At 45.4% G+C, this 23,981-nt stretch overlaps 1 protein-coding gene across 2 annotated transcripts in view; it reads left to right on the top strand.

Annotated features, from left to right (window-relative positions):
* DIS3L2 (DIS3 like 3'-5' exoribonuclease 2) overlaps positions 1-23,981 on the top strand; it is a 193,299-nt gene that overhangs the window by 103,997 nt on the left and 65,321 nt on the right. For both annotated transcript variants that reach the window (XM_035132940.3, XM_035132941.3), the window contains exons 11-12: positions 5,155-5,234; positions 19,831-19,943. In XM_035132940.3, the coding sequence (XP_034988831.2) occupies positions 5,155-5,234; positions 19,831-19,943 (193 nt within the window). The remainder of the gene's footprint in view (positions 1-5,154; positions 5,235-19,830; positions 19,944-23,981) is intronic.

Below are 23,981 nucleotides of genomic sequence, written 5' to 3'. Positions count from 1 at the left end.
GTCTCTCCCCTATCCTCTTCGCCTCTGTAAGAAAATTTAGCTGTAGACTACCGGTAGTGCTGGTGGCTTGCAGCTCATGGAGCAGACTGGTGCTTTGATGGTGTGCCAGTTCCAACCCCCAGAAATCTAGCAGGAGGACATATTATGTTTCCCCGGGTTGCAATAGCTAGATTATTATGGATGTGTGTACCTTGCAGTCACAGACAGGTTTAGCTTTCACTCCAACCAGAATGATTTGTTGTATAGCTGTGATTTCTGTTACATTTTTCGGCAGAATGGGAGTCCTGGTGTCTGTAAAAAATGATAGATGGGGTTAGCATAGCAAGATCTTTTCTTTTCTTTTTTAAAGAGCAACAGTGTAATGCAGCAGCAGCAAAAAAAAAGCTAATTCTATTCTAGGCTGTATCAACAGAAGTACTGTATAGTGTCCAGATCAAGGGAAGTAATAGTACCACTTTATTCTGCCTTGATCAGACTGCACCTAGAGTACTGTGTCCAATTATGGGCACCACAATTTAAGAAGGATGTTGACAAGCTGGAAGGTGTGCAGAGGAGGGCAAGCAAGATGGTTAAGGTTCTGGAAACCAAGCCTTATGATAAACAGTTGAAGGAGCTGGGTAGATTTAGCCTAGGAAAAAGGAGACTGAGAGGAGATATGATGAGATATCTCAGGGGCTGTCATATGGAAGAGGTACAAGCTTGTTTTCTCTTGCTTCAGAAGGGAGGATCTGAACCAATGGCTTCAAGTTACAAGAAAGGAGATTCCGACTAAACGTCAGGAAGAACTTTCTGACAGTGAGTGCTGTTCGGCAGTGGAACGGTCTCCCACAAGAGGTGGTGGAGGTTTTTAAGCAGAGGTTGGATGGCCATCTGTCATGGATGCTTTAGCTGAGATTCCTGCCTTGCAGTGGGGTTGGCCTAGATGACGCTTTGGGGACCCCTCTGACTCTACAATTCTATGATTGTATGAGTCTAACTTACCCAATGATTGGGGATGGGTGTTTGCTTTGACCATATTGGGGTGTATTCCTGCAGTTGCTATAAAATACTGTTTCATGCATAAAACATACTTGAAGCAAGGAGGGGCGCCTATTCCCGAGTGAAAATGGTTGTTTTCCAGGCCTAAGATGCATCGTTCCAAGAAGGAGCTCATCAAGGTCCTAGAAACAATGATTGAGACTTTCAAGGATCTAAAAATACCCCACCCACCCAGTTTTGAAATGCCAGTCCTCTTGAGTCGAGAGAGCAAGTGCGCAGAAGTCTGGGTGCCGGGCTGAATACCTCTCAGGTCAGCGTTCCCTTGTGTCTGCTCACAATGGGAAGAGAAGTGAGACCAGCTTCAAGATGTAGTTGTCTAGACATGCAGTCACCTTTTACAGTTAAATGTCATGGCGGTGCCTTGTTAAAGTTTAAACGAGACCCACAAAATCCAAACTGTAGTAAACAAAAGGCAATAGCTGAGCTCTCACCTCTCATGGATGACGATTGTTGCTGAAGTGTGTTTATATTTTACATTTTGTCTTTGTGAAGTTGACTGAGTGAAGGGAGGCCTCTGGTTCAGCTTGCCTGCATGGCCTCTCCATTCTGTGCTAGGAGATCAGAATGGGAGCTAGTGTGCATGTTCAGGATGTCATTCTACATTTCAAGTTGAAATACTGCTTTGGGCCGTGCATGGTCATTTCCAAAGGATCAGGGGTTCAATTAAGAGTGTCACTGAGCCTATACTATTGTTTGCCTGATTAAATAGATCTTTCTTACTTGCAAGTAAGAGCCTCTGCTTGTGTGTTTTGGAGTGGGAGCCAGGACCAGGGTGGATAAAAATCAATGATTTTTTAAAAAGAAAATCAAAAAATCGGATTTTTTTGATTTAAATCGATTTTTTAAAATTGGATTTTTTTAAATAAAATGTTTTTTGAGGAAAATATATTACCATCCAAAGGTTATTCCATCATGAAATAAAGATTAGTTTTTTAATTATGTAGAATAAGGTTGTATATGTTTAATTTTTGGGGTAAATAAATTCCATTAATCCATTCACAATGTCATGCTCTTCCAGAGGTTTTTGTAAGATTATTGGGCAGTTTCTCTGCCTACAAGATATTATCACAGATGCTTGGTTGAGTTTTGCAGTTCTCAAAACTGAATTTGACTCAGCAGAGATCACATGCCTCTTCTTCACAGCAAAAATGTTATAACATGAACAGAGTTGAGAAAAAGACCTTAATCCTATTGTTCTACAAACCTATGAATACAGAAACAACCCCTTCAGTGCTAAGTTTCAAGAAGTTCAGTGAATAGAATAGAAACATGTGTAGGCTGGGCTGGCAGTCTTAAGTTTCTTAAAATATATAAATTTTGTTTTTGTTTAGCCAAATTAGTTAACAAACATGGATGTTTGTTTAAGCAAATAACATATGCTGTTATGTTATTGTTTCAGTTGAATAAATCTATTTAAATTGTTATTATTAAGGTAATGATTATTTTTCTCCTTCCTAAGTACAACAGTAAAGTTGTCCAAATATGAATGATTAACCTATTAAACTGGGGATAAAAAACTAATATGAAAAGTTGTTATTCTAATAATCTTCATCTACTTGCATATTTAAGTTATAGCAGCAAGAATTAGTCTTTATGTAGAAAACTATGATTTAAATCAAGCCTTACTGACTAGTGATTTAAATCGTGATTTAAATCAGTTTGATTTAAATCAAATCCACCCTGGCCAGGACACTGATGTGCTGCTTTTCCATGTGCAGGGATTTTGTGTGTATGTGTTTGGAGAGGAGTATTCAACTATGTGAGCTCTCAGCTGCTGCCCCTGAAATGACTTAGCAGCCTGGCCGTTTGACAACTTTTGTTTCTGCTGTAAGCCACTTTGGCTTCTGTTTGAATAAATATTTTGCAAGAAGCAACAAGCCTCAGGGAGAACAAGACTGTTGGACATCATCTGCTCATTGCAATCAGTCACCAGAGGCATAGACAGAAGTTTTAGCTCCCACCCACCCACCAGTTATTACAGTCTGAATAAGTTGCATTAATTAGGAGTGAGCTTGGGGTTTTAGTTTTTCTTCAAGCCACCTTATAAGGCTTCAGGATGGGGTAGGCTACAATTGCGAACAAGCCCATGAAGGCTGCATCCAGGGCTGCTTTAAATAAGCTGCCATAAACTCAGCCCTGCAAGTCCGTCAGCAGATCTGTTGCATGCTGCCTCTCCCTGCTTGCACAGGAGAAAAAGGGGGCCTGATGTGTTTTGGGCGTTCAGTGGTCCAGAGCTGGGATTCCACACCGCACTCCCTGCAGGCATGGACTCTCGTGAACCAGGGCCCCATTGTTGACCTCGCTAATAGATTTAATTGGCCGAGCGTCTCAAAGCGGAGCGCCTGCTTGTTGCTACATTTCCCTCGATGTGCTTTGAGAGTTCTGGCACTGGCGTATTTATGTTCCGTTCATTTCCAACGCAGGCCCTTTGCTGCTGCCAGCCTATTAATTTCTAAACTGCCTGCAGCTACAGATCGCGATGGGTGGCAGGGTTTTGCGGTTGCAGCACCAAACAGCTGGACTAAGCGACCTGTTCCATTGAAACAAAACCCATGCGGCCTCTGGTTTCTCGAGGAGCCCTTAATCCTTTCTCTTAAGACCTGTCAGCATAAGAGAGCAGTTGTTTTAAGCTCCCTGCTGTCTACCGCTGCACGCCCTCTGCTCGGCCGAGCTCAAAGTGTCCGAGGGCTGGCGTCCGGGGTCACAGTCAAAGCACCCAGGCTCTAACGCGGCCTGATAAGGGCACATGGGACCCCGAGCATGAGTGGGGTGTTCCCTTTCTGTTCCGACGTGATTCTGCCGAAGACTGTAAATTGAGACGTTATGTAAGCAGTGTATCTTGGAATGCGGCTGCTTTTTTGAAATTCCATTCATTAATGGGTTTTTAATTGAAGGAATATGTATCTGTGGAAGCAGGTTATAGCTGCAGTCGGCTTGTCACCAGATAACGGTTCTCCGAGCACATGAAAGAGGAATTCTCTCGCTAGCTCTAAAGCTGCTGTAGCCCGAGGCAGGTTAGGCAAATCTAACAACAACAACACCACCACCATGTGAAGGGCAAACATGAAGACATAAAAATTGGCAAAATAGCCCCACCTGCCATTCATATTAAATACATAAATAAATAAATGTGTGTGTTGTAGGTACAGTAGTATTTATACACTGCTTTTGACAGGCGAGTGCTATTGCCCCAACCTGCAGACAGAGGGACTGAGGAGGGAGTTGGTTCACGGCATGCCATTTTATTATGCATGCTTGTTCTGCGCTGTGATAATTTTTATATAGTGGAAGCTTGGTTCTCGAACGCCTTGGTACTCAAACATTTTGGCTCCCCAATGCTGGAAACCTGGAAGAAAGTGTTCCGGTTTTCGAACATTTTTTTGGAAGCCGAACGTCCGATGCGGCTGTTGCCTATTGTTTCCGGGGTGCCTGCGCCAATTGGAAGCCGAACCTTGGTTTTTGAACATTTTGGAAGTCAAACGGACTTCTGGATTATGTATGAGAACCAAGGTACCACTGTAATGTCTTCTTGGTTTTAAAGTGTTGATTTCATAGACACTTTCTTATAAATATTTCATATTACTTTAGGTAAATCACTTAGTGATCTTTTTATTGTTATTAAGTGGTCTGCAGGTCATAGAATCGTAGAGTTGGAAGGGGCCCTTGCATTTCAGGAATCATTTGCCCAATGTGGGGCTAGAACCAACCACCATGAGATTAAGAGTCTCATGCTCCACCTACTAAGCTTCCCCACCTACTCCTATTTATCATCATGGATGCTTCAGTTGAGATTCCTGCATTGCTGGGGGTTGGACTAGACGGCCCTCAGGGTCCCTCCCAACTCTACAATTCTATGATTCTAAATAAATAGCAGAGGAGGCAAGATTTGAATTGGCAGTTTGCTGGCTCACAGCTCAGCCCTGGTGATATACTATCCCTCAATTAGGAGACACGTGATCTGAACAAAGCCCAAAGAACCTAAGAATTTCCCTGCTGGACCAGACCAAAAGTTCACCTACTGTAAGATCCATGCCACTTTCAGAAGCTGGTTTTCAAACAGATGAACTTGTTGCCTTCAGTGCTGAGTTTTCTTTGTTTATTCTCTGTTTTTGATAGGCAAGAATGCATCTTCACCATTGACCCGTCAACCGCCAGGGACCTTGACGACGCTTTGTCTTGCAAGCCGCTTCCGGATGGTAAGATGCGTTTCCTACGTCACTTTAGTGTCTGTGTGGATGGATGTCCATTTACAGCAGCTGCTTTGTGTCTTCAAACACGTAGCTCATTAGGGGCATTAAGAACTTGAACAGGGCTCTTTGTGGGTGGATGTTAATCGTGTTCACACCCCAGCAGCCCTGCTGAAAAGAATCTCCGCTGAGAGACCTTTGTGAGAGCCGCTACTGGTCAGAGTGGATGGTCCAAGGTTAGCTTGACCATTGAGCTGCTTCCTTATTAGGAAGCCTTGGGTGTACAGGCAACTCTCAATTTACATGGGGGTTACACTCCAAGACACCATGTGTTTACGTGAAATTGCATATATTTGAAACACCATTGGAAAAGCCTGCAAACACCCTCTGACCTCTGGCAACTCTAGAAAAAAACCAGCAGCACTTCTTCTTCTTCTTCTTCTTCTTCTTCTTCTTCTTCTTCTTCTTCTTCTTCTTCTTCTTCTTCTTCTTCTTCTTCTTCTTCTTCTTCTGTCGTTTAGTCGTGTCCGACTCTTCATGACCCCATGGACCAGAGCACACCAGGCACTCCTGCCTTCCACTGCTTCCCGCAGTTTGGTCAGACTCATGTTGGTAGCTTCGAGAACACTGTCCAACCATCTCGTCCCCTTCTCCTTGTGCCCTCCATCTTTCCCAACATCAGGGTCTTTTCCAGGGAGTCTTCTCTTCTCATGAGGTGGCAAAGTACTGGAGCCTCAGCTTCAGGATCTGTCCTTCCAGTGAGCACTCAGGGCTGATTTCCTTCAGAATGGATAGGTTTGATCTTCTTGCAGTCCATGGGACTCTCAAGAGTCTCCTCCAGCACCATACTTCAAAAGCATCAATTATGGTGCTGGAGGAGACTACCAGATGCCAAACCCCACCACAATCGCCCAAATTCCAACTTGCCACAGGCCTCAATGGTCAGTGCAATTGCTCCTGGGATTGCCCTTGCAAAGTCTTGTGGGATTGCTAGGTGCTGTTTTCGTGCCTATTTGGCCTTTCTGGGCTCTCTCTTTAGGGCTGTTTTTGCCATTTTTACAGTCACTTCTGGGTTTGAAGTGATGCGTGCATGTGCGATTGCGTGTCAACTGGATGCACGTCCGTTAGGAGTTTCCTGTATATGCTCATTGTCTCCCATCTCCTCTTTGTGCTTTGTATGCAAAAGGTTCCCTGATGCAATTTCTGGCGTCCCTAAGGAGGACGGGGAATGACTCCTGCCGGAAAGCCTGGGTGCTGGCTGCCACTCTGTGTCGACCGGTGTTCCCCAACACATTGCCCTCCAGATGTTTCAGTCCACAACCCAAACCAGCAACTTTGTGATGGGAATTGTAGCCCAAAACATCTGGAGCGGGCATTGGGTTGGGGAAGGCTGCTATAGACAGTAAAATGCCAAGCAGACCAGTGATTTGACGTGGTGTGAGGTTACCTGCCCGTGAACTGGAGCCTGATTTCAAGTAGGTGCTGCTGGAATGGCAGGGAAGAAGCTGGAAAAGCTCTCTCCTTCTTTTCCACTTGGGCTGAGTCACTTTCCAGTGATGGGAACTTCTTGAAATGAGGTAAGCAGTGACTATGTTGTCAATAAACTAAAATGGGAAGCCGTCATGTTTGCCTCGCCACCTCTGCATTGTTACAAAGCTTTAATGAAGGCTGCTGGCCTTTTATTTTAGTAAATAAAATAAAGCCCGTGGCTGCAGAGGCAGATGGAACGAGGCCTTTCTGTGTACAGGAGAGTTAATGGAAGAGATGAGGCAGTGGGGTCTCTGAGATGCTCAGCTCTCCAGGCCTTGCAGTTCCTTCCAGAAGACTCATCTTAGGACACAGAAATAAAGCCTTGCATAGCATAGGAAGCGCACCTCCTGATTCCACTTTTTAGTATTCTTCCATCTAATGGTGAACTTGGCTCGGGTGGTTGAGGGTCCTGTACCCGTTTTGCATTTGTAAGAATTCAGACGCTTAGAAAGTTGAGGCAATTTTAATCTGTTTTAGTATTTTATTTTTTATTTATAAATTTATTTATTTATATGGTTTTTCAAATTAAAGTTCTACGATCACATATCCAACATACATAATAAAAACAAGATTCCAAAGAGTCTCCTGGAATTCCCTCCTCCCCTTTATTGTTAGTCCTTTCCTCCTGCATGTTTTATGATAATCCAAATCTTTTGCATCTCCATTATATCCATTAAACTACAAGTGTTATTCCAATCCTGCTAATGATTTTAAATGTTTACAATGATTTTTAAGATAAATTATAAACTTCCCCCATTCCTTATTAACCTTTGTATGTTTTAAAGTAGGGTTGTGAATTTTTCTTGATTTTCTTGCTTTATGTTTGTAAACCGCTTTGAGGGTCGCCGTTGTCGTTGTTGTGGTTTTTACAATCAAGCAGTGTATAAATTTAAATAAATAAATCAAGTATAAGCAAGCATCTCTACTGAGGACTGAAATGCAAGGCAAGGTGTACCCACGGCTAACCTGCTCTGAAATTGTTCTGAGCTTTAATATCCCAATGGCAAACTTGGCCCGGTAGCATCGCAGGAGCCGGCGCAGCCCTTTTGGCAAAGGGGATGGATAACAGGATGCAGCCGTGATGGGGATGGAATTGAATATGGAGGGGAGAGAAACCCACAAAGGTACCGCAAGTGACGTCTGAATTCCTGGGATGGTTGATTCAGTGCTGCAAGATGGCCAGGGCAGTGGCAGCTTCCTTGGCCTGTGTTTTGTCGTTAGAAAATGAGTGCTGGCAGTACATTACGGAGATTGGAAACAGGTCGCTGCCTCTGCGTAGTTAGGAATTGGTCTTCAATGACAGCTCGCCACATGCCCTCTCCCGAATAATGTTTGCTGCGTTGTGTAGCTCCTACTGGTGGATATTTCTGTCATGTTTAATTTAAAAGGCTGCTTGCCCACATATTTCTGCATATTGCACCCAGCTTGTCAAAGTGATCAGGTTGTATCTGAGCAAAATCTCAGGCTGGGAGCTTAATTCAATTGAGGGAGACATGTCCTCATGCTGTTGCTAGACAGTCATTCATTCATTCCTTTGGAGGAATGTTTTAGGAGGCTGCTGTGAAAGGCCAATTCACCATTTAGCCCCGGACTGGTGTCGGTTCTGGTTACCAGTGTTAATACTGGGTTTCACTTTCCATCCTTGAAACCTGGAAAAGCTGGGACTGGAATCTGTGACAACTTAGATCAGAGGTTTTCAACCTTTTTGGGTCCACGGCTCCCTTGACCAACTATCTTCTTTCTGTGGCACCCCTTGCCTGCAGAGCTGGCAGCCTCTCGCCCTCTTTCGAACACCCTCCCTTGTGGAGTGTGCCCTCAGCCTCCTCTCTTTGAGAATCCTCCGGGTAGGCACTGCTGCCACCCCTGGACTCTGAACGCCCTGCTCCCCCACTGCCCCAATGAGAGGTGCACCCGGTATTCTGAACTGATGCCGAAACAGTGTGCTTATTTCTTGAGTAAAGATTTTGGGTTTCCTTGAGCCGTAAGTCTGAATACTGTGTCCTAGGGTGGGAGCCAGGACCCAGTCGCTTTACCCTTGTTGAACAAGAGGCATTGATGTGTCTTCTCCTCCAGAGACTGCGAAACCAAATCAGAGCAAAAGTTACCAGGGATGTTCTCGGAGTTTCGAGGAGACCTTCTTGCCAGCCTCTTTTACTGAAATATTATTTGAGCTAAGAACTCGTTTCACATCTGGTGCTCTGCGTCCTGGAACGTCTCCAGAGGCCAAAGACCAAGCAACATGCCCGGCCTTAGCAGTGTTCAATGTAGATACGTCAAAGAGGACCTGCGCCCTCCCGACCCCAAGGCTTTCCTCCCAGGAACAGGATTAACTTCCTCTACACCCAGAAGGATTCTAATTTGCGAAGGCTGTTGGGTGCCGCTTCCCATCTCTGTAAATTCAATGAGTATTAATTTCCTGGTAGAATTAGCCCTCTTGAATGGAGCATGGAATAGTAATAAAAACAGCTTGAGGTGTGATTTGCCAGAAATTGTCCTTTCTCTCTTCATCTCTTCATCTCTTTGGCTGAGAGCCTTGATGTTGAGTGGGGGCTTCTAGCATCAGCCAAGTTCAAAAAGTTCTCCCATTGTCAGAACTGTCATATTCTCATATTCTCTCCCCCCCCCTCTCTCTCACACACAGAGAGAAATCTGATTTTAACAGAAGCACTGTTGCCTCTTGGATATGGCTTTGTTAGCTGCTTGATTTTCTGGGAGGTTTTTTTATTTTGAACTTTGAAGCCTTGGGAAAGAGGCCTGAGGACAGATTGAGGGCAAGCCTGAATGAGCCAGTTTAATAGTTTAGGGTGGGGGCAGGAACAGAACAGGAGTTTCAGGTGGGAGAGTTCTGGGCTGAAGTGGGACAGGTGCAGGTGGGAGAGGAGTGAAACAAGCATCCTGTGGTCCATGGAGGGAACGTGGATTAGTCTTTAAAAGAAGCTTGGAGGAATGAGCAGTGCTGCACAGATGAGCCACGGGCCTCAGGCAACTTCCTGTGTTCTCATTCTGTGTTCCCAGAATGGCCCAATTGCCAGAAAAATCTCAAAAATAGGGTAGCTGTGTTTCCCCCTCCCTCAAAATCAGGGACCCAAAGCGTACTACAAAATGGTTAATCCAGAAAATTGAAATTTAGAGCACATACATTTCAAGAATGCTCCGATTGCTGGAAAAATGTGAAAACGAGGGAGTTTTCACGCAGAATAGTCAAAACTTGGGATATTATTTTTTTCAGCCAATTTGAACATGGTGTGGGGCATGGGAGGTGTCGGACTCGGTAGCAGCCAAGAATGTGCTGAGTATATGCCCCTTCTTAGGGAAAGGGAGCAGGATTGTTTTGTCCTAGAGGGGCTCATGGTCTGAGTGATTTCTCGCTGGATACAGGGGCTATCTCACAAAGGAGAGGCTAGTTAGTACCAATGTGGGAGAGTGAAGTTGCGCCTGTTGACTTGCCTGCCTGTCCTGAGTGCCACAACTTCGTAAGCCTGTGACATATTTTACAGAGCAGCAATCTGGCTAAAGCATCCTTCAGGCTGGCTAATGGCAGGAACTGGAGGCTCAGCACCCATCCTTAGGACAAGTCTGTGCACCTCACTTCTGTGCTCACGGCAGGGTACCACCTTGCATTCTGTCTGTTCCTCAGCCATATGCTTTACCTATGTCCACTTGGCACCCATGCTTTCGAGCTGGCAGGAGCATGTGGAAATCGCTCTCCGCAGAGGCTTCAAAGGCCAGGCCTGTCCCACATATAAATTATTTGTCAGGCTTAAGGTGCTGGCGAATAGAGCTGGAGCAACCATACACCTTTTATTTTGCAATGTGGAGTGTATCTCTTAATGCTGCTTCATAATGGGATTTAGGAGTCTGGATGCATGATTTATTAGCTGCTGCAGACAAAACACGCACGTAACCCTATCGGGCTTTTAATTTTGTAATGCACGGCGTTGGGGCTCCCCCTCCCCCCCCAGTACAACTCCCACTTCAGAGGCTTCCAGTGCCTCATGGAAAACTTTGAAAATGCGTCTTTCGAAGGCACGGTCCTCAGCTCCACTTTCATTTCTGCTATTTGGTGACTTTCCATTTGGTCTGCTGCTGCTGATCATCAGATGGGCTATGCAGAGCTGAGTGGACAAGGAGGAAGCCTTTGCGCTCACTCACAGTGTGTGTGGCTGATCCCACCCCTACTGCACGCGCACGCACGCACACACACACACCGGATCTAGTTCCTCATAGCCTCTCTGGGGATCAGGTGACAGTCAGAAGCCATGTTGACCCAGGGTCATCATTCAGTGTGTGTGTATAGAAAAATTGGTGACATGCCTGTGTGTGAGCATGCAAAAGTGATTCCTGTGAAGCCCAGTTTTGTTTTAATCCAGGCCGAAGTGTGAGGAGATGGGGTATTTCAGATTGCATCCTCTTTTGCACTCTGCTTTTTGAGGTGGAGTTGTGCAGATGCTTGCACATACTAGTGTGCAAACTTCTAAATAAATAAAAAAAATCTACTCTGCTTCACAGCAAAACTCCAGAGTGACTTACCCACCTATACCTCTGTTAGTTATGAACATTATTTATCTGCCCTTCATCAAAAGAACAAAAGAAGCTAACCTGCTATAAGGCTGTTTGCCCACCCTGGTACGCATTGTCTGATTTGACCAGGAATCACTCAGAGGAAGGTGTTTCCTGGTATCTGCAAACTGAGATCTGTTACCGAGAGGCTTCGTTGATAAGGAACTCCGCACATGGTCCAGTACTGTATGTGTGGTTAGGCTTGGGAATTCTGTGGCCACCTCCACAAGCTTTCAGTGGACTGCTTGAGGGTGTATGTGTGTGTATACATTTACTGGAGCAAGGAGAGGAAGCTCCTGGAGCCTCCTCTGAGCATGTTTTCCCAGTGAAGTCCTCTTTGGGTGAAAAAAAAAGAGACTTTCGTTTTCCCATCCACTTGGAGCAAGGCCGGCCCAACCATCGGGTAGAGAGCTGTCTGGGACATTAGATTCAGGGGCGTTGGAGGATAGAACTCTGTGGTCCTCAGGTGTGCTGGAGGATGCTATTCCACCCACGGTGTGGAAGTGAGATTCAGCTGCGGCTCTGATCCGTTTCTGCATGTGAAATGGAGAAGGTGCCATTTGGTCTTCTGCACCAAGCAAAATATATTGGAACCTGTCCTTGAGATGATTTGAGGAAGTGCGTTTTTGATGGTTAGGTGGGTGGGAAGCCCTGGGGAGACTGACCTCTTCTAACCCCCCCCCCCCCCGCCCCCAGTTCTTTGTTTTGGAGGCTCACCCGGGAGGTTCTGAATCTCCGAGAACATTGGGTTCTCTTTGGGTGTTTTTTTCTTGCTGTGTTTTTCTTCAGTGTTTCATGTCAAAAGGAGTGAGGGGCGGGGAAAGTTGGTCACTGTTGAGTTCAGTTTGAGGGGGGAAACACTGAGTGGATGGAATTGGGCCTGCCTCCTTCCATGTCCCTTGGCTGAATCTGCCTACTATGACATTCAGTTTTACCGTGGTCTGGTAAACAAAGCCGCCAATTCACGTTCAGCTCCTTGGCACTTTGCGAAAACCAGAATGCCCCCAGGCCAGGCAAGGAAGGTTTATGTAAGCCAAATAAAGCCCTGGACAATGAATTGGCATGGTTTTTGGAGTGAAGAGGGACCGACCGGGCTGCCGGCCTTCAAAACGCCAGCTGATTTCAGGGGCCCATGGCCTCCCACTGGCAAACCCTGGTTACCTCGGTGAATGCCTTCAGCAGCTATAGAAGCGATAAATAAACATAGCTAGCTTTGAGGATGAATTGGCCCCAACTCCATATGAGAAAAGTTGAGGTATGCTTGAATGCTTTCAGGAGAATTCTTGCTTTACTGTTGAGCCACAGCCATTCCTTGTCAACAGAGGTTAAAGTTAGCCTTGGAAAACCAAGTTGTTGTCTTGGTGGCATCCCTGTTTCATGCCTGTTAGCATGGCTCAGATCTTGAGATGGGGCGTGTTAAATTATCTTACGAACTCTGCAGTGGTGATCATCTTTCAAGCTGCTTTCAGAGCACAGCATCTTGTAGTCCTGCTTGACGTAATACCTCCCAGTGCCAGTATCTGCTCTCACAGAACTGGCTAATTTTCTCTTTCCCTGTTTTAATCTGGATGGTGAAAAAGTTGCTTGGGAAAGTGAATGTGAATTTACCACCAGGGTCTCTCTCCTGCTCTTCCTGCTCCTGCTGTTCACACAAACTTAAACTCCAATTTCCCCATTCAAAGAGTGAACACTTGATTCAAATTGCTGCGTTGGCAGCTTTTACTGAGTACTTACAGACCCTTCCTCTCTCTTTCTTCATCCTGTTTTATTATTATTATTTCTTTGGTAATAAAGGAAAATTGAGTTCTCTGGGCTGTTTTTGTTCGGGGAGGTGAGGTCATCAGTGGAGAAGTTGAAATCCCAGCTTGCTTTAAACTCTTCTCATAGGTGTGTTGTATAAATCATTCCTCGTTCAGTTGCCACATAGGGTTGGGGTTACGCACAGCATCCTGGAATGGGTTCAAACCCATTAGATTCTTTTTTCAGATCTCAACAAGCCCTTTGTATAACCATGTGTAACATGGGAAGAAACTGTTCCAATGGGTGGCTGCCATTTTTAACTTCAATCATTGTGAGTTTACATATGACACCGGAGTTGATTAGGGCTAAGCCAAAACTGCTTACTGTTTTGGGGGCATGTTTTTGGCAGTGTTGAAGGAACGTGAAAACATTTTCAGCAGTGACCGTGAAGAGGTTTGGCCTATTCATTTCCATTGCCTCCTTTTGCTCTCTCTCAGCAGAGTTTGTTTTCCCTTAAGGATGCCACCTTGTTCATTCTGTGGTCTTTGATTGGTTGAGATTACCCATGTGAATAATCCAGGAGGCATTGCTCTCGCTCTCAGCTGATTTTTCTTCTGTGTGATGTCATCGTGTGACCAAATTCAGTGGATTTAGTAGAGTCATAATGGCATTCCATTTGTTATGTGATTCATGATTGGTTGGGGATTGCCTTTGGGGCTAATCAGGCAAATGAGATGGTTTGTTTATTTGCATCATTTATTATGCAAATCCTCGATATAATGATCCTCGATTATAAAACCCCGTAAAAAGTTGTTTCAAAAATTAGGCAAATGACAGCAGTAGTAACTGCTGAAGTGGGAGTGGGATCAGATATGGTATTCTCAAGAGGTATGTGGTATTCATTGTGATAGTTGGGTCAGATTTACTGTATTGATGTGATTGGTCGTTCAGCCCGGACACTGAGATGCAGCACCAAGAGCTTTCTGGCAGTTCCCACACTGCAAGAAGTGAAACTACAGGGAACCAGGCAGAGGGCCTTCTCGGTAGTGGCACCCTCCATGTGGAACGCCCTCCCATCAGATGTTAAGGAGATGAGTAATTATATAACATTTAAGAAACATCTGAAGGCAGCCCTGTATAGGGAAGCTTTTAAGGTTTAATGTTTTAGTATGTTTTTCTGTATGCTGGAAGCTGCCCAGAGAGGCTGGAGCAACGCAGTCGGATGGGCGGGGTACTACTACTACTGCTGCTACTACTACTACTACTACTACTACTAATAATAATAATAATGGAATTATTATTGCAAACATAGACACTTAGGAAGCCTGCCTTATATTGAGTTGGACCACTGGCCCGTCTTGATCAGTATTGTCTACAGCAGAGCTTTCCAAACTTTTCATGTCAATGACACTCTTTTTATCTAGTTTTAATTCAGTTTTTTAAACTAACCCCTTTCCTGCTCCGAGAGGAGCACGGGAAGTGTTCACACTAACATGTTGCGGCACAGAGTTTGGAAAGTTCTTGTCTACAGTGGCCAGAAGCAGTTCTGTGGGATTTCAGACAGAAATCTCTCCCAGCCCTACCTGGAGAGTTCTGGGGATTGCAGCCAGGACCCTCTTAATGCAAGGCAGATGATCCGCCACTTCGAGGTCAAGTGTGAAGGGTGGGGTGGGAATCAGGAGGCGTTAGGCTGCCCCCTCGCTTTAAGAACCTGGGATGGGAACCCCGAGGGCGAAACGAACAACGGGATCCCTCTCGGTTTGTCAACATTCGGCTTGGGGCAGAGAGTTCATATCTTCAAGAGCCTGGATATCGGATTAGGCTGCGATTAACACCATGATGTAATGACTCCCTCCTTTTCCTTCCATCAATATTTGTCCTGTAGGGTCGGTGTATTAGAATATAGACTTCAAAAGGGGTGTCTTTTTTCCTTGCCTCCTGCAACTGTTTGGCTCCTGTCGCTTGCAATATTCTCGTTGTTAGTCTAAGGCTTAGCATCTAAGTAGTTTTAGGCTTGACCCGCCAGCCTCCGGGTGGAAGAGCTTTGAGAGCCTGTGATAACACTGGGGGGGAGGCCGTAGGTGCTCTTGGGAGGTGGGCTGTTTGATCTTCAAGCTGCAACGTTTCCTCCCTAGTGCTTCTGAAGAGTTGTGGTATGCATCCCTTGCTGTGGGGTGGTGGTTCCTTCTTTTCCCTTGCACATTTTTAATTATTCTCTCAGCAGGCCATTCTAATGAGAATGAGGGTGGGTCTTTTGTCCTTCTCACCGCTGATGGCTTGGGAAGGAACTGGGGAAGGAGGAGAGTTAGAGAGCTGCAGAAAGGCAGGGACCTCCTGTCCTTGCGACTCTCTCATTGCGGCAAGATCTACCCGGAACAGTTGCCGTGCCCTCTAGGCCTGTTTGTTTCTCTGAATAAAGGGTTTATTTCACCGGCACTGTGTGAGTTATTGGTGACCTGGCTTCCACCCCTGTTCAGTTTCCTAAGGATAAGGTGGTGCTAAGGTCAGCTCTTTTGGTCTTGCCTTAGGAAGATTCCTTGTTGCTCTGGGCCGTCGAGATTAGTTTGTGCTGCTTTTTGCCAGAATCTGGAACACAGGTTACAGACAGACACTTATTTAAGAGGGCACTAAAATTCTACCTGACCAGGACTCGGACTCTGAGGCAAACAGAAATGTGCCTCGTTTCCTATAGGCAGCGTCCCCCAAGAGAGAAGATGTTGGAAGAGCCATTGAGGCAAGATATGCATCAGCACAGGGTATAATGCAGCCGTCTCCCGCTCCCCCCCTTGTGCATCCCCTAAATCTGCTCTGGGTCTCCCCCGACCCTGCATAGTAGACTTGGGGGTGATGGTGTGGGTGTGTGGAGGTGTGAAAATCTTCTTACATCAACACTAGTCCCTGCGCTAGGTAAAAAAATATAATGCAATAACACCCAGAGACTGTACCATAAAGGTTGCATAGCTTTTGTGAATCTTTCTAGCATACAAAGTTTGTATGATATAAAAAAGAGGTGGCTGTGTTACTGCTTTAAAAAGAAAACTTGCTTCTGTGCGCAAAATAGAATACAACTGAGGTCTTATAATCAGCTGCCAATCCATGTACCACCTACAGATGTGAATCTCAAAAATGGCCATCACACTTGAGTGGAACAATTACTTTATGAGTAGAGCTACTATTTTAAAAAGAAATCATTTATTAAATAATCATAGAAATACACTTAAATCCATTTTGTCATTTAAACCACCAGAGGACCTGGAATTAACTTGTGTATCCAAAATACTTCTCATTGGGAAAGTAGCAAGTCCAAAGATAATCTTTTTTATGGACTAGGATGAATTCTTTCTAGAGCAAAAAATAATAATAACCAGAAGTCCTGTGATGGCATTCCAGAAAATGCATGGTTAATGGGGTTTCTAGTACGAATGTTGGGCTTGTGTTCAGTTAACCTCAGCTTAAGAGGTCTAATGATCTGACCAACATATAATTTTGAACATAGTCACATAATACAACATGAATTGCAATTAGAAAAAGCTTTCAAAACATAACTTTTTTAATATGAACAAGATAAAAACTATTTCGTTTCCAAACTTTGTGGACATTGTGTACAGTGACCATACTTACCGTGACTGATTGGATCATTTCCAAGAGATTCCATGTGCATAATGTCTGAACTGGCTAATTTATCTGCCAAACTGATAGTTCTGCAGAATCCCACAAAAGGAACTCCTTGGCACCCTAGCAAACCTTGAGCAATATGCCAGGGTTTCTATACAATATGTTTGATATTATGGGCTACATGGTTGAAGTCCAAGGACCAAAATAACCCACTTTTTAAAGTGTTGGATTGAGTGACCGTGTGCTGATCCTATCTGCTCTTAACTTGGACTCAAAAGCCATCTGTTTTGGGAAACTCCTGCTATATAAAATTGATCGGCGTGAGATTCCTAAACTTGATCAAATGTGCAGTCTCTTGTTAAATGTAAAAAAAAGTGTCCATACAATCAATTCTTCTTAAGAAGCCTGATGTAAACTTCTGTCTACGGGGTTTAGTATCCACTGCCATACAAAGGATGTTGTTGTGGCAGCAACACATCCAAAAACAAAATATTTATTTGGTCCATTTGGCGAGTGAATTTGACATTATCATTAACGGAATGGATCCAGCCAAAAAACTCACCCGCCTCAGATAACTTGGAGAATAAAATGAAAATATATTCTATGTGGCATCCATAACATCTGATATGTTTCTTAGGGGGACCATGCACAGAGTTTAAAATACAGTCATACCTCGGTTTAAGTATGCTTCAGTTTTGAGTGCTTTCGGATTAAGTACTCCACGGACCTGGAAGTGTTTACTTTCAGGTTCCGCCGCGTGCGCATGCGCAAAAGCGATCTGTGTGCTTCGTGCATGCGCAGAAGTGCACTATCGGCGCTCATAGAATCATAGAATCATAGAATCATAGAGTTGGAAGAGACCACAAGGGCCATCCAGTCCAACCCCCTGCCAAGCAGGAAACACCATCAAAGCATTCCTGACAGATGGCTGTCAAGCCTCTGCTTAAAGACCTCCAAAGAAGGAGACTCCACCACACTCCTTGGCAGCAAATTCCACTGCCGAACAGCTCTTACTGTCAGGAAGTTCTTCCTAATGTTTAGGTGGAATTTTCTTTCTTGTAGTTTGAATCCATTGCTCCGTGTCCGCTTCTCTGGAGCAGCAGAAAACAACCTTTCTCCCTCCTCTATATGACATCCTTTTATATATTTGAACATGGTTATCATATCACCCCTTAACCTTCTCTTCTCCAGGCTAAACATACCCAGCTCCCTAAGCCGTTCCTCATAAGGCATCGTTTCCAGGCCTTTGACCATTTTGGTTGCCCTCTTCTGGACACGTTCCAGCTTGTCAGTATCCTTCTTGAACTGTGGTGCCCAGAACTGGACACAGTACTCCAGGTGAGGTCGGACCAGAGCAGAATACAGTGGTACTATTACTTCCCTTGATCTAGATGCTATACTCCTATTGATGCAGCCCAGAATTGCATTGGCTTTTTTAGCTGCTGCATCACACTGCTGACTCATGTCAAGTTTGTGGTCTACCAAGACTCCTAGATCCTTTTCACATGTACTGCTCTCAAGCCAGGTGTCTCCCATCCTGTATTTGTGCCTTTCATTTTTTTTGTCCAAGTGTAGTACTTTACATTTCTCCTTGTTAAAATTCATCTTGTTTGCTTTGGGCCAGTTGTCTAATCTGTTAAGGTCATTCTGAAGTGTGATCCTGTCCTCTGGGGTGTTAGCCACCCCTCCCAATTGTCCGGTGCTCAGATTGAGTACTTTTCGGGGTGTGAATGGCACCCCGGAACCAATTAAATACTTGACCCGAGGTACCACTGTATACTGTAAATGTTAATTTTTTTCATCTAAAATACTGTCATATTTATTTTATAGTACAGTACATTGATTATTGCCTTCATTTTATGGATCAATGGTCTCGTTAATAAAATAATAATGTTAAATTGCTGTTTTAGGGGGTGTTTTTCATCGTCTGGAACAGATTAATCCACTTTCCATTACTTTCAATGGGAAAGTTCGCTTCAGTATAAGTTCACTTCAGGTTAAGTACAGACTTCCGGAACCAATTAAGTATCACTGTACTAGCATTCTCAAGCTCAGCCATTTACAGATTGGAAATACATGGCACTACCAGACTAGCCATAGCGACCTCTTTTATTTGAAAAGAAAACTGAATGTCGAATCAGAAATAGTTCTTTTCTAAAACGATGTCCATCAAATCCATTTTTTTTTAAAAAAAGAGTAGATTCATCAGCTGAGGAACGAGAAATCAAAATGCATTCAATTATGGACCTTGCTCCCTCATAGGTTATGGAAGTATATATGGAGTTGGCATCCAATGTAGTAAAATATTCATGATTATCAATACTTAATCCCTCTACCTGTTGGATGAAATATGTGGTATTGATATATGAGGGCAGTTGTATAATTGTCCTTGTTTTGTGGGATCCCTGTGAGTTTAGTTTGTTGCTTCTCTGTAAAAGTAGGGCATCCGGCCACCTTGCCTCCTGGAAGTCGGAAGTAGGCTCCACCTCCAGACCAGAGGGGGGATGCTTGTCCAAGGTGTCAAGGCTGTACACATTGAGGCATGAGAATTTGCAATCAGAAAATCCTCCTCTTCTGGCAACTTGGTTGAAAGGAAGTCCACTTTGCTCCCCTCAGTCCCTCCTCCAAATTGGCTGGTAACCCTAATTTGAGTCAATTCTATTCCTTCCTCTACCCGCTCCCCCAGTGCAAATGTAACAGGAGTCTTAGAGTACATGTCTGGAATGAACCACCAACAGCCAGTCAATTCAGGGAAATTCATTTTCCCCTGGAAGAGGTCACGTAGTGAATGTCCGGTGCCTGAGCTTTGTCCCATAGAAGACCACCTCAACATTAGGAAGAACTTCCTGACAGTAAGAGCTGTTTGGCAGTGGAATTTGCTACCAAGGAGTGTGGTGGAGTCTCCTTCTTTGGAGGTCTTTAAGCAGAGGCTTGACAGGCATATGTCAGGAATGCTTTGATGGTGTTTCCTGCTTGGCAGGGGGTTGGACTGGATGGCCCTTGTGGTCTCTTCCAACTCTATGATTCTATGATTCTATGACCTGGTCCTCCTGCATTTTGAAGAATCTCAAAGCTGCAGAATAGAATTGCTGTGCATTTGTTTTATTTCCCGCAGCTTCCTTTTCTCACCTGACATCTCACCTTCCCTCTGCCGTTTCAGGTAACTTTGAAGTGGGCGTCCACATTGCAGATGTGAGCTACTTTGTGACGGAGGACACGGCTCTGGATGAAATTGCGAGCAAGAGGGCAACAAGTGTCTACCTCGTGCAGAAGGTGAGATTCACATCAGTGCCCCAGAGCGAAACACAGGCAGATAATGTTCTTCTGGATGCTGGCCACAAGTCCAAACAGATAATGGTTTTCTGCCAAGAAACTGGGTGGAAATGAGACATGTGTGACTCCTGTGCTTTATTATCGTCCTTCTAAGAAAGCTGGCAGGGGGCACGGCTACTGCTCCCAAACGGGAAATTCCATGGAACTGTCACGGTTAATAGCTATTGACAGGTTTGTATCCTCCAGGCTCTTTAATTATATGAGTTATTTAGCAGTTGCTTTTCAGAGGCCACCCCTCCACAAGGTGGTGTCCAGTGAGAAATAAAAGCAACAGAACATGCAGGCAGACTAGGAAACATTCACTGGATGCAGCGACGGGAGCTGAATTCGCTCACCGGAGCCTGCTCAAGGCCATAACAGCAAGTTCGATTTTTAAGACCTTCTGGAATGCCAAGCCAAGCATTAACTGCATGGCACCCATGCAACTGGGACCCCAGACACAGATCTAAGATTACAGGCAAGTTACAGTGGTACCTCTATTTACGATTTTAATCCGTTCCGAATGCACATTTGTATGTAGAAAAATTCGTAAGTCAAATCACGATTTCCCATAGGAATGCATTGGAAACGGATTAATTCATTCTGGAGCCTAGAAAAAAGACTTTAAAGTGCACTTTAACTGCACAGCAACATTACCTTTCAGTGCAGGGAGTGCAGGCGGTGGTGGCAAGGGCCAGATCCGGCGGGAACCGGCTGAGCATGGGGACGGCGAGGGCCCGATTAGGCCCAGCAGGGGTGGCAAGAGCGCTGGGGGCGACAAGGGCCGGATCTGGCGGGAGCCGGCTGAGCGCAGCAGCGACGAGGGCCCGATTCAGCCCAGCAGGGGTGGCGGGAGCGCTGGCGGCGGCAAGGGAGCAGGCTGTGTGCAGTGGTGGCGAGGCGCGATTCGGCTCAGCAGGGGTGGCGGGAGCACTGGTGGCTGCAAGGGCCAGATCCGGCGGGAGCCGGCTGAGCGCAGCGGCGATGAGGGCCCGATTCGGCCCAGCAGGGGTGGTGGGAGCGCTGGCAGTGGCAAGGGAGCCTGCTGTGCGCAGCGTCGGCGAGGCGCGATTCGGCTCAGCAGGGGTGGCGGTAGCCCTGGCGGCTGCGAGGGCCGGATCCGGCGGGTGCCGGCTAAGCGCAGCGGCGACGAGGGCCCGATTCAGCCCAGCAGGGGTGGCGGGAGCGCTGGCGGCGGCGGAGAGGGCCCTTCGGATCGCGAAGAAATTCGTAAGTGGGCCCCAATTTTTTTTACTCGTAAGTAGAATATTTCGTAAGTAGGGTCATTCGTAAGCAGAGGTACCACTGTGTATGAGTACCAGTGGTCCTTTAGGTAACTCGGTCCCAAACCCTTTAAGGCCTGAGTGGTTACTACCAGCACTTTCAACTGGGCCCAGAACACACTGGTAGCCAGTGCAATTGGTGCAGAATTGATAGTGAAGTCCATACGTTAATTGTGTTCATTGTGTAAAGCAATCTTCGCCTTTCAGGCGCCTATGTTGCTGCAATGCAACACTGTGAGACTTCTGAATAGGCATGTTTTGCTAATTGCTGATTTATTCCTTTGTTCTTAGTATTAATTGTGCTGCTGCTGTATTTGACTCTTTATAGAATAACATAAAACCTGCCTGGAGCTTATAGCTTGCATTCGGACTAGGGAGAGACAAAGGAGGAGGGACAATAAAATGGAATATTTCAGTTTAGAACTCCATTAGCTGCTTGTGTGTTGCTGATTATTGTTCATGGTTCTTTGTTAGGGAAAGGGCACCCAAGCAGAGTGCTTACCCCCCAAGAGGCAGAAGCTGAAAATAAGAAATACTCTTTATTCAGTAGGCAATAGGTTTTGTAAAAAACAAACAAACAGGGAAATGTGTATTTTTCCATGCAAATCTTTTTTGTTCTGAGTGCTAAATGTCAGTATGGTAGAAATATCATGGGAAAGCAGCCTTGGAGAAAATCAGGCTTGACGTGGGTAGTGTTGCAGCTCCAGTTGAATATTGTGGTGGTGGTGGGGGACCGACCTTGCAAGGAAATCAAATAGATCTGCATAACTAATTCACTTGAACTTGCCTGTCTGGGAGAGAAGGAGTAGTTGTGCAAAAGGCTAATGGTTTGTTTTGAGAAAGTGCAAGGCTTAGTGATGAGTGTATCAGTTTTCTCCCTTCTGGCACGTCCCTGTGTGTTGTTTTAGGTGTGAAGTAGTTTGAGTGGGGAAGGTCAGCCATAAATCCCTACAATATTTTACTGGTCCTCTTTTATAATGGAGATCAAAGATCGGAACTGGAAGCCGGTCTTCATGTCGAGTCCAAGGGCCTTAAGACTTTCACTTCTGACACCAGCAGGTTGTCGGGGTGTTGATATTTTGATAGCGTCAAGCGGAATAACAAAAGAGGTGATCGAAGTTTGAATTCATGGAAGTGTTGATACAGAAAGTAAGAGGGAAAGAAAGGAAACTCTTGAGCAGAAACTCTTGGCTCATAAACAAATTGCCTGTTTCCTTTGAGTGTCTTTCAGTGCATGAGGCCACCCCATGATTAAGTCTCTGAGTCCCCTCCCTAAACCACTGGCTCAGAGCCATGGAAGCCATCAGGCTGTAAGCATGACTCCACCTGATTCAAAGGCCACTGGTGGAGGGCCTGTTCTGGGAAGCCTGAGCGAGCCCTCAAACCGAGTGGGTGTGGGCAGGCAGCCAGGTTGAGCGGTGGGAACAAGATTGTCAGTGGGACTTGGTGGAAGCGCTCCATTTTACTTTCCATGAAAAGGGGTTTTGTCCTTTGGCCGTGCTGATTTACTCCAGGCTTCCCCGTCGCGATTCCTGCTGGGAATGGACCTTCGCTGGCTGGCCTGCATTTGAACTTGGTGGCCCCCCGAATCCTACTGGAGCTCAATTACAACGCACACCGTGAGCCCTCCTATCCCAGGGCTAGCCCAAAGTCTGGAAGCATAACTGCTCAAGGCAAAATCAGGAGAGAGGGATGTTTGGGGAAACTGGAGGCCAAGGCTGGTATGGTGCAGTTGGTGGGTTTGGGCAGAGGAGGGTGGAGCTCAGACACCCGCTCATCTCGCTCAGTCCAAACCTGGGTGGGCCTGTATCTTGGTGTAGCCTACCCCACGAGTATCCTGTTCTCATGGGGCTTACAGGGGAGGTGATAACAGTTGCCAGATCCTCTTCCAGTAAGTCCAGGCAAGGCAAGGCAGATCAGGACCCTGGCCAGCTCCCAATGGATTCTTCTGGCTGAGCTATGAAAGGTGGTGACTTAGCAAAGGACCAGAGTCACCTGAAAGCTGGCAGGGCCTTCCTTTTCAGCAGCTCTGAAGGCTGGCAGAACTGTCTGCGATCCTCAAAGAGCCCAGAGCTTATTCTGCCATTGCTGCATAGTTGCAGAGCCCTCTTTTGTTTGGCTTTTTGGGAATCTCAGAAATGCCATCACACCATGTCTTCTATCCCGGATCTGCTTCCTGCCCTGTCGGAATGGCAAAGATATGATTTCATTGGGTTGCTCCATTGTACAGTTCAAAAGCCATGTTATCCTCTTTGTGCACTGATGTCTAATGCAAAAAAAAAAAAATTCTTACTCCCTCACCCACCCATCCTGTTCCAGGCATGGGAGGAAGGAGAGACAGCTTTCTCTGTGATAGAACTCCACCTTTAGAGTTCTCTCCCCACGGAGGCTTGCCTGATGCCTACCTTGTTTTATTTTGGGGGACAGGTGAACACCTTTCTATTCTGTCCTTTAAAATATTCCATTGTTTAAATGCTACTAGAATTCTCTGTTCTGTTATTGTTTGGTGATGCTGCATTTTTAAATTATTGTTGCTGTTATTATTAAAAACCATCCAGGAAATTTTGTGGCTGATGGCTGGTGCTGTATAATTATTTCAAGAAACAAGGTGGGACCCATCTCTCCTATTTTGTTTAATCTTGTGCTGCTTTTGCTTGGAATTTTGTGTGTGTGTGTGTATATATATACATCTATATCTATATAAAATTGTATATAA

The sequence above is a fragment of the Zootoca vivipara genome, chromosome 5 (assembly GCF_965207765.1).
Source record: "Zootoca vivipara chromosome 5, rZooViv2.hap1.1, whole genome shotgun sequence".
Lineage (NCBI taxonomy): Eukaryota > Metazoa > Chordata > Lepidosauria > Squamata > Lacertidae > Zootoca > Zootoca vivipara.
Note: the sequence above shows the minus strand (reverse complement) of the source record. Positions and strands in the feature narration are given on the sequence as shown.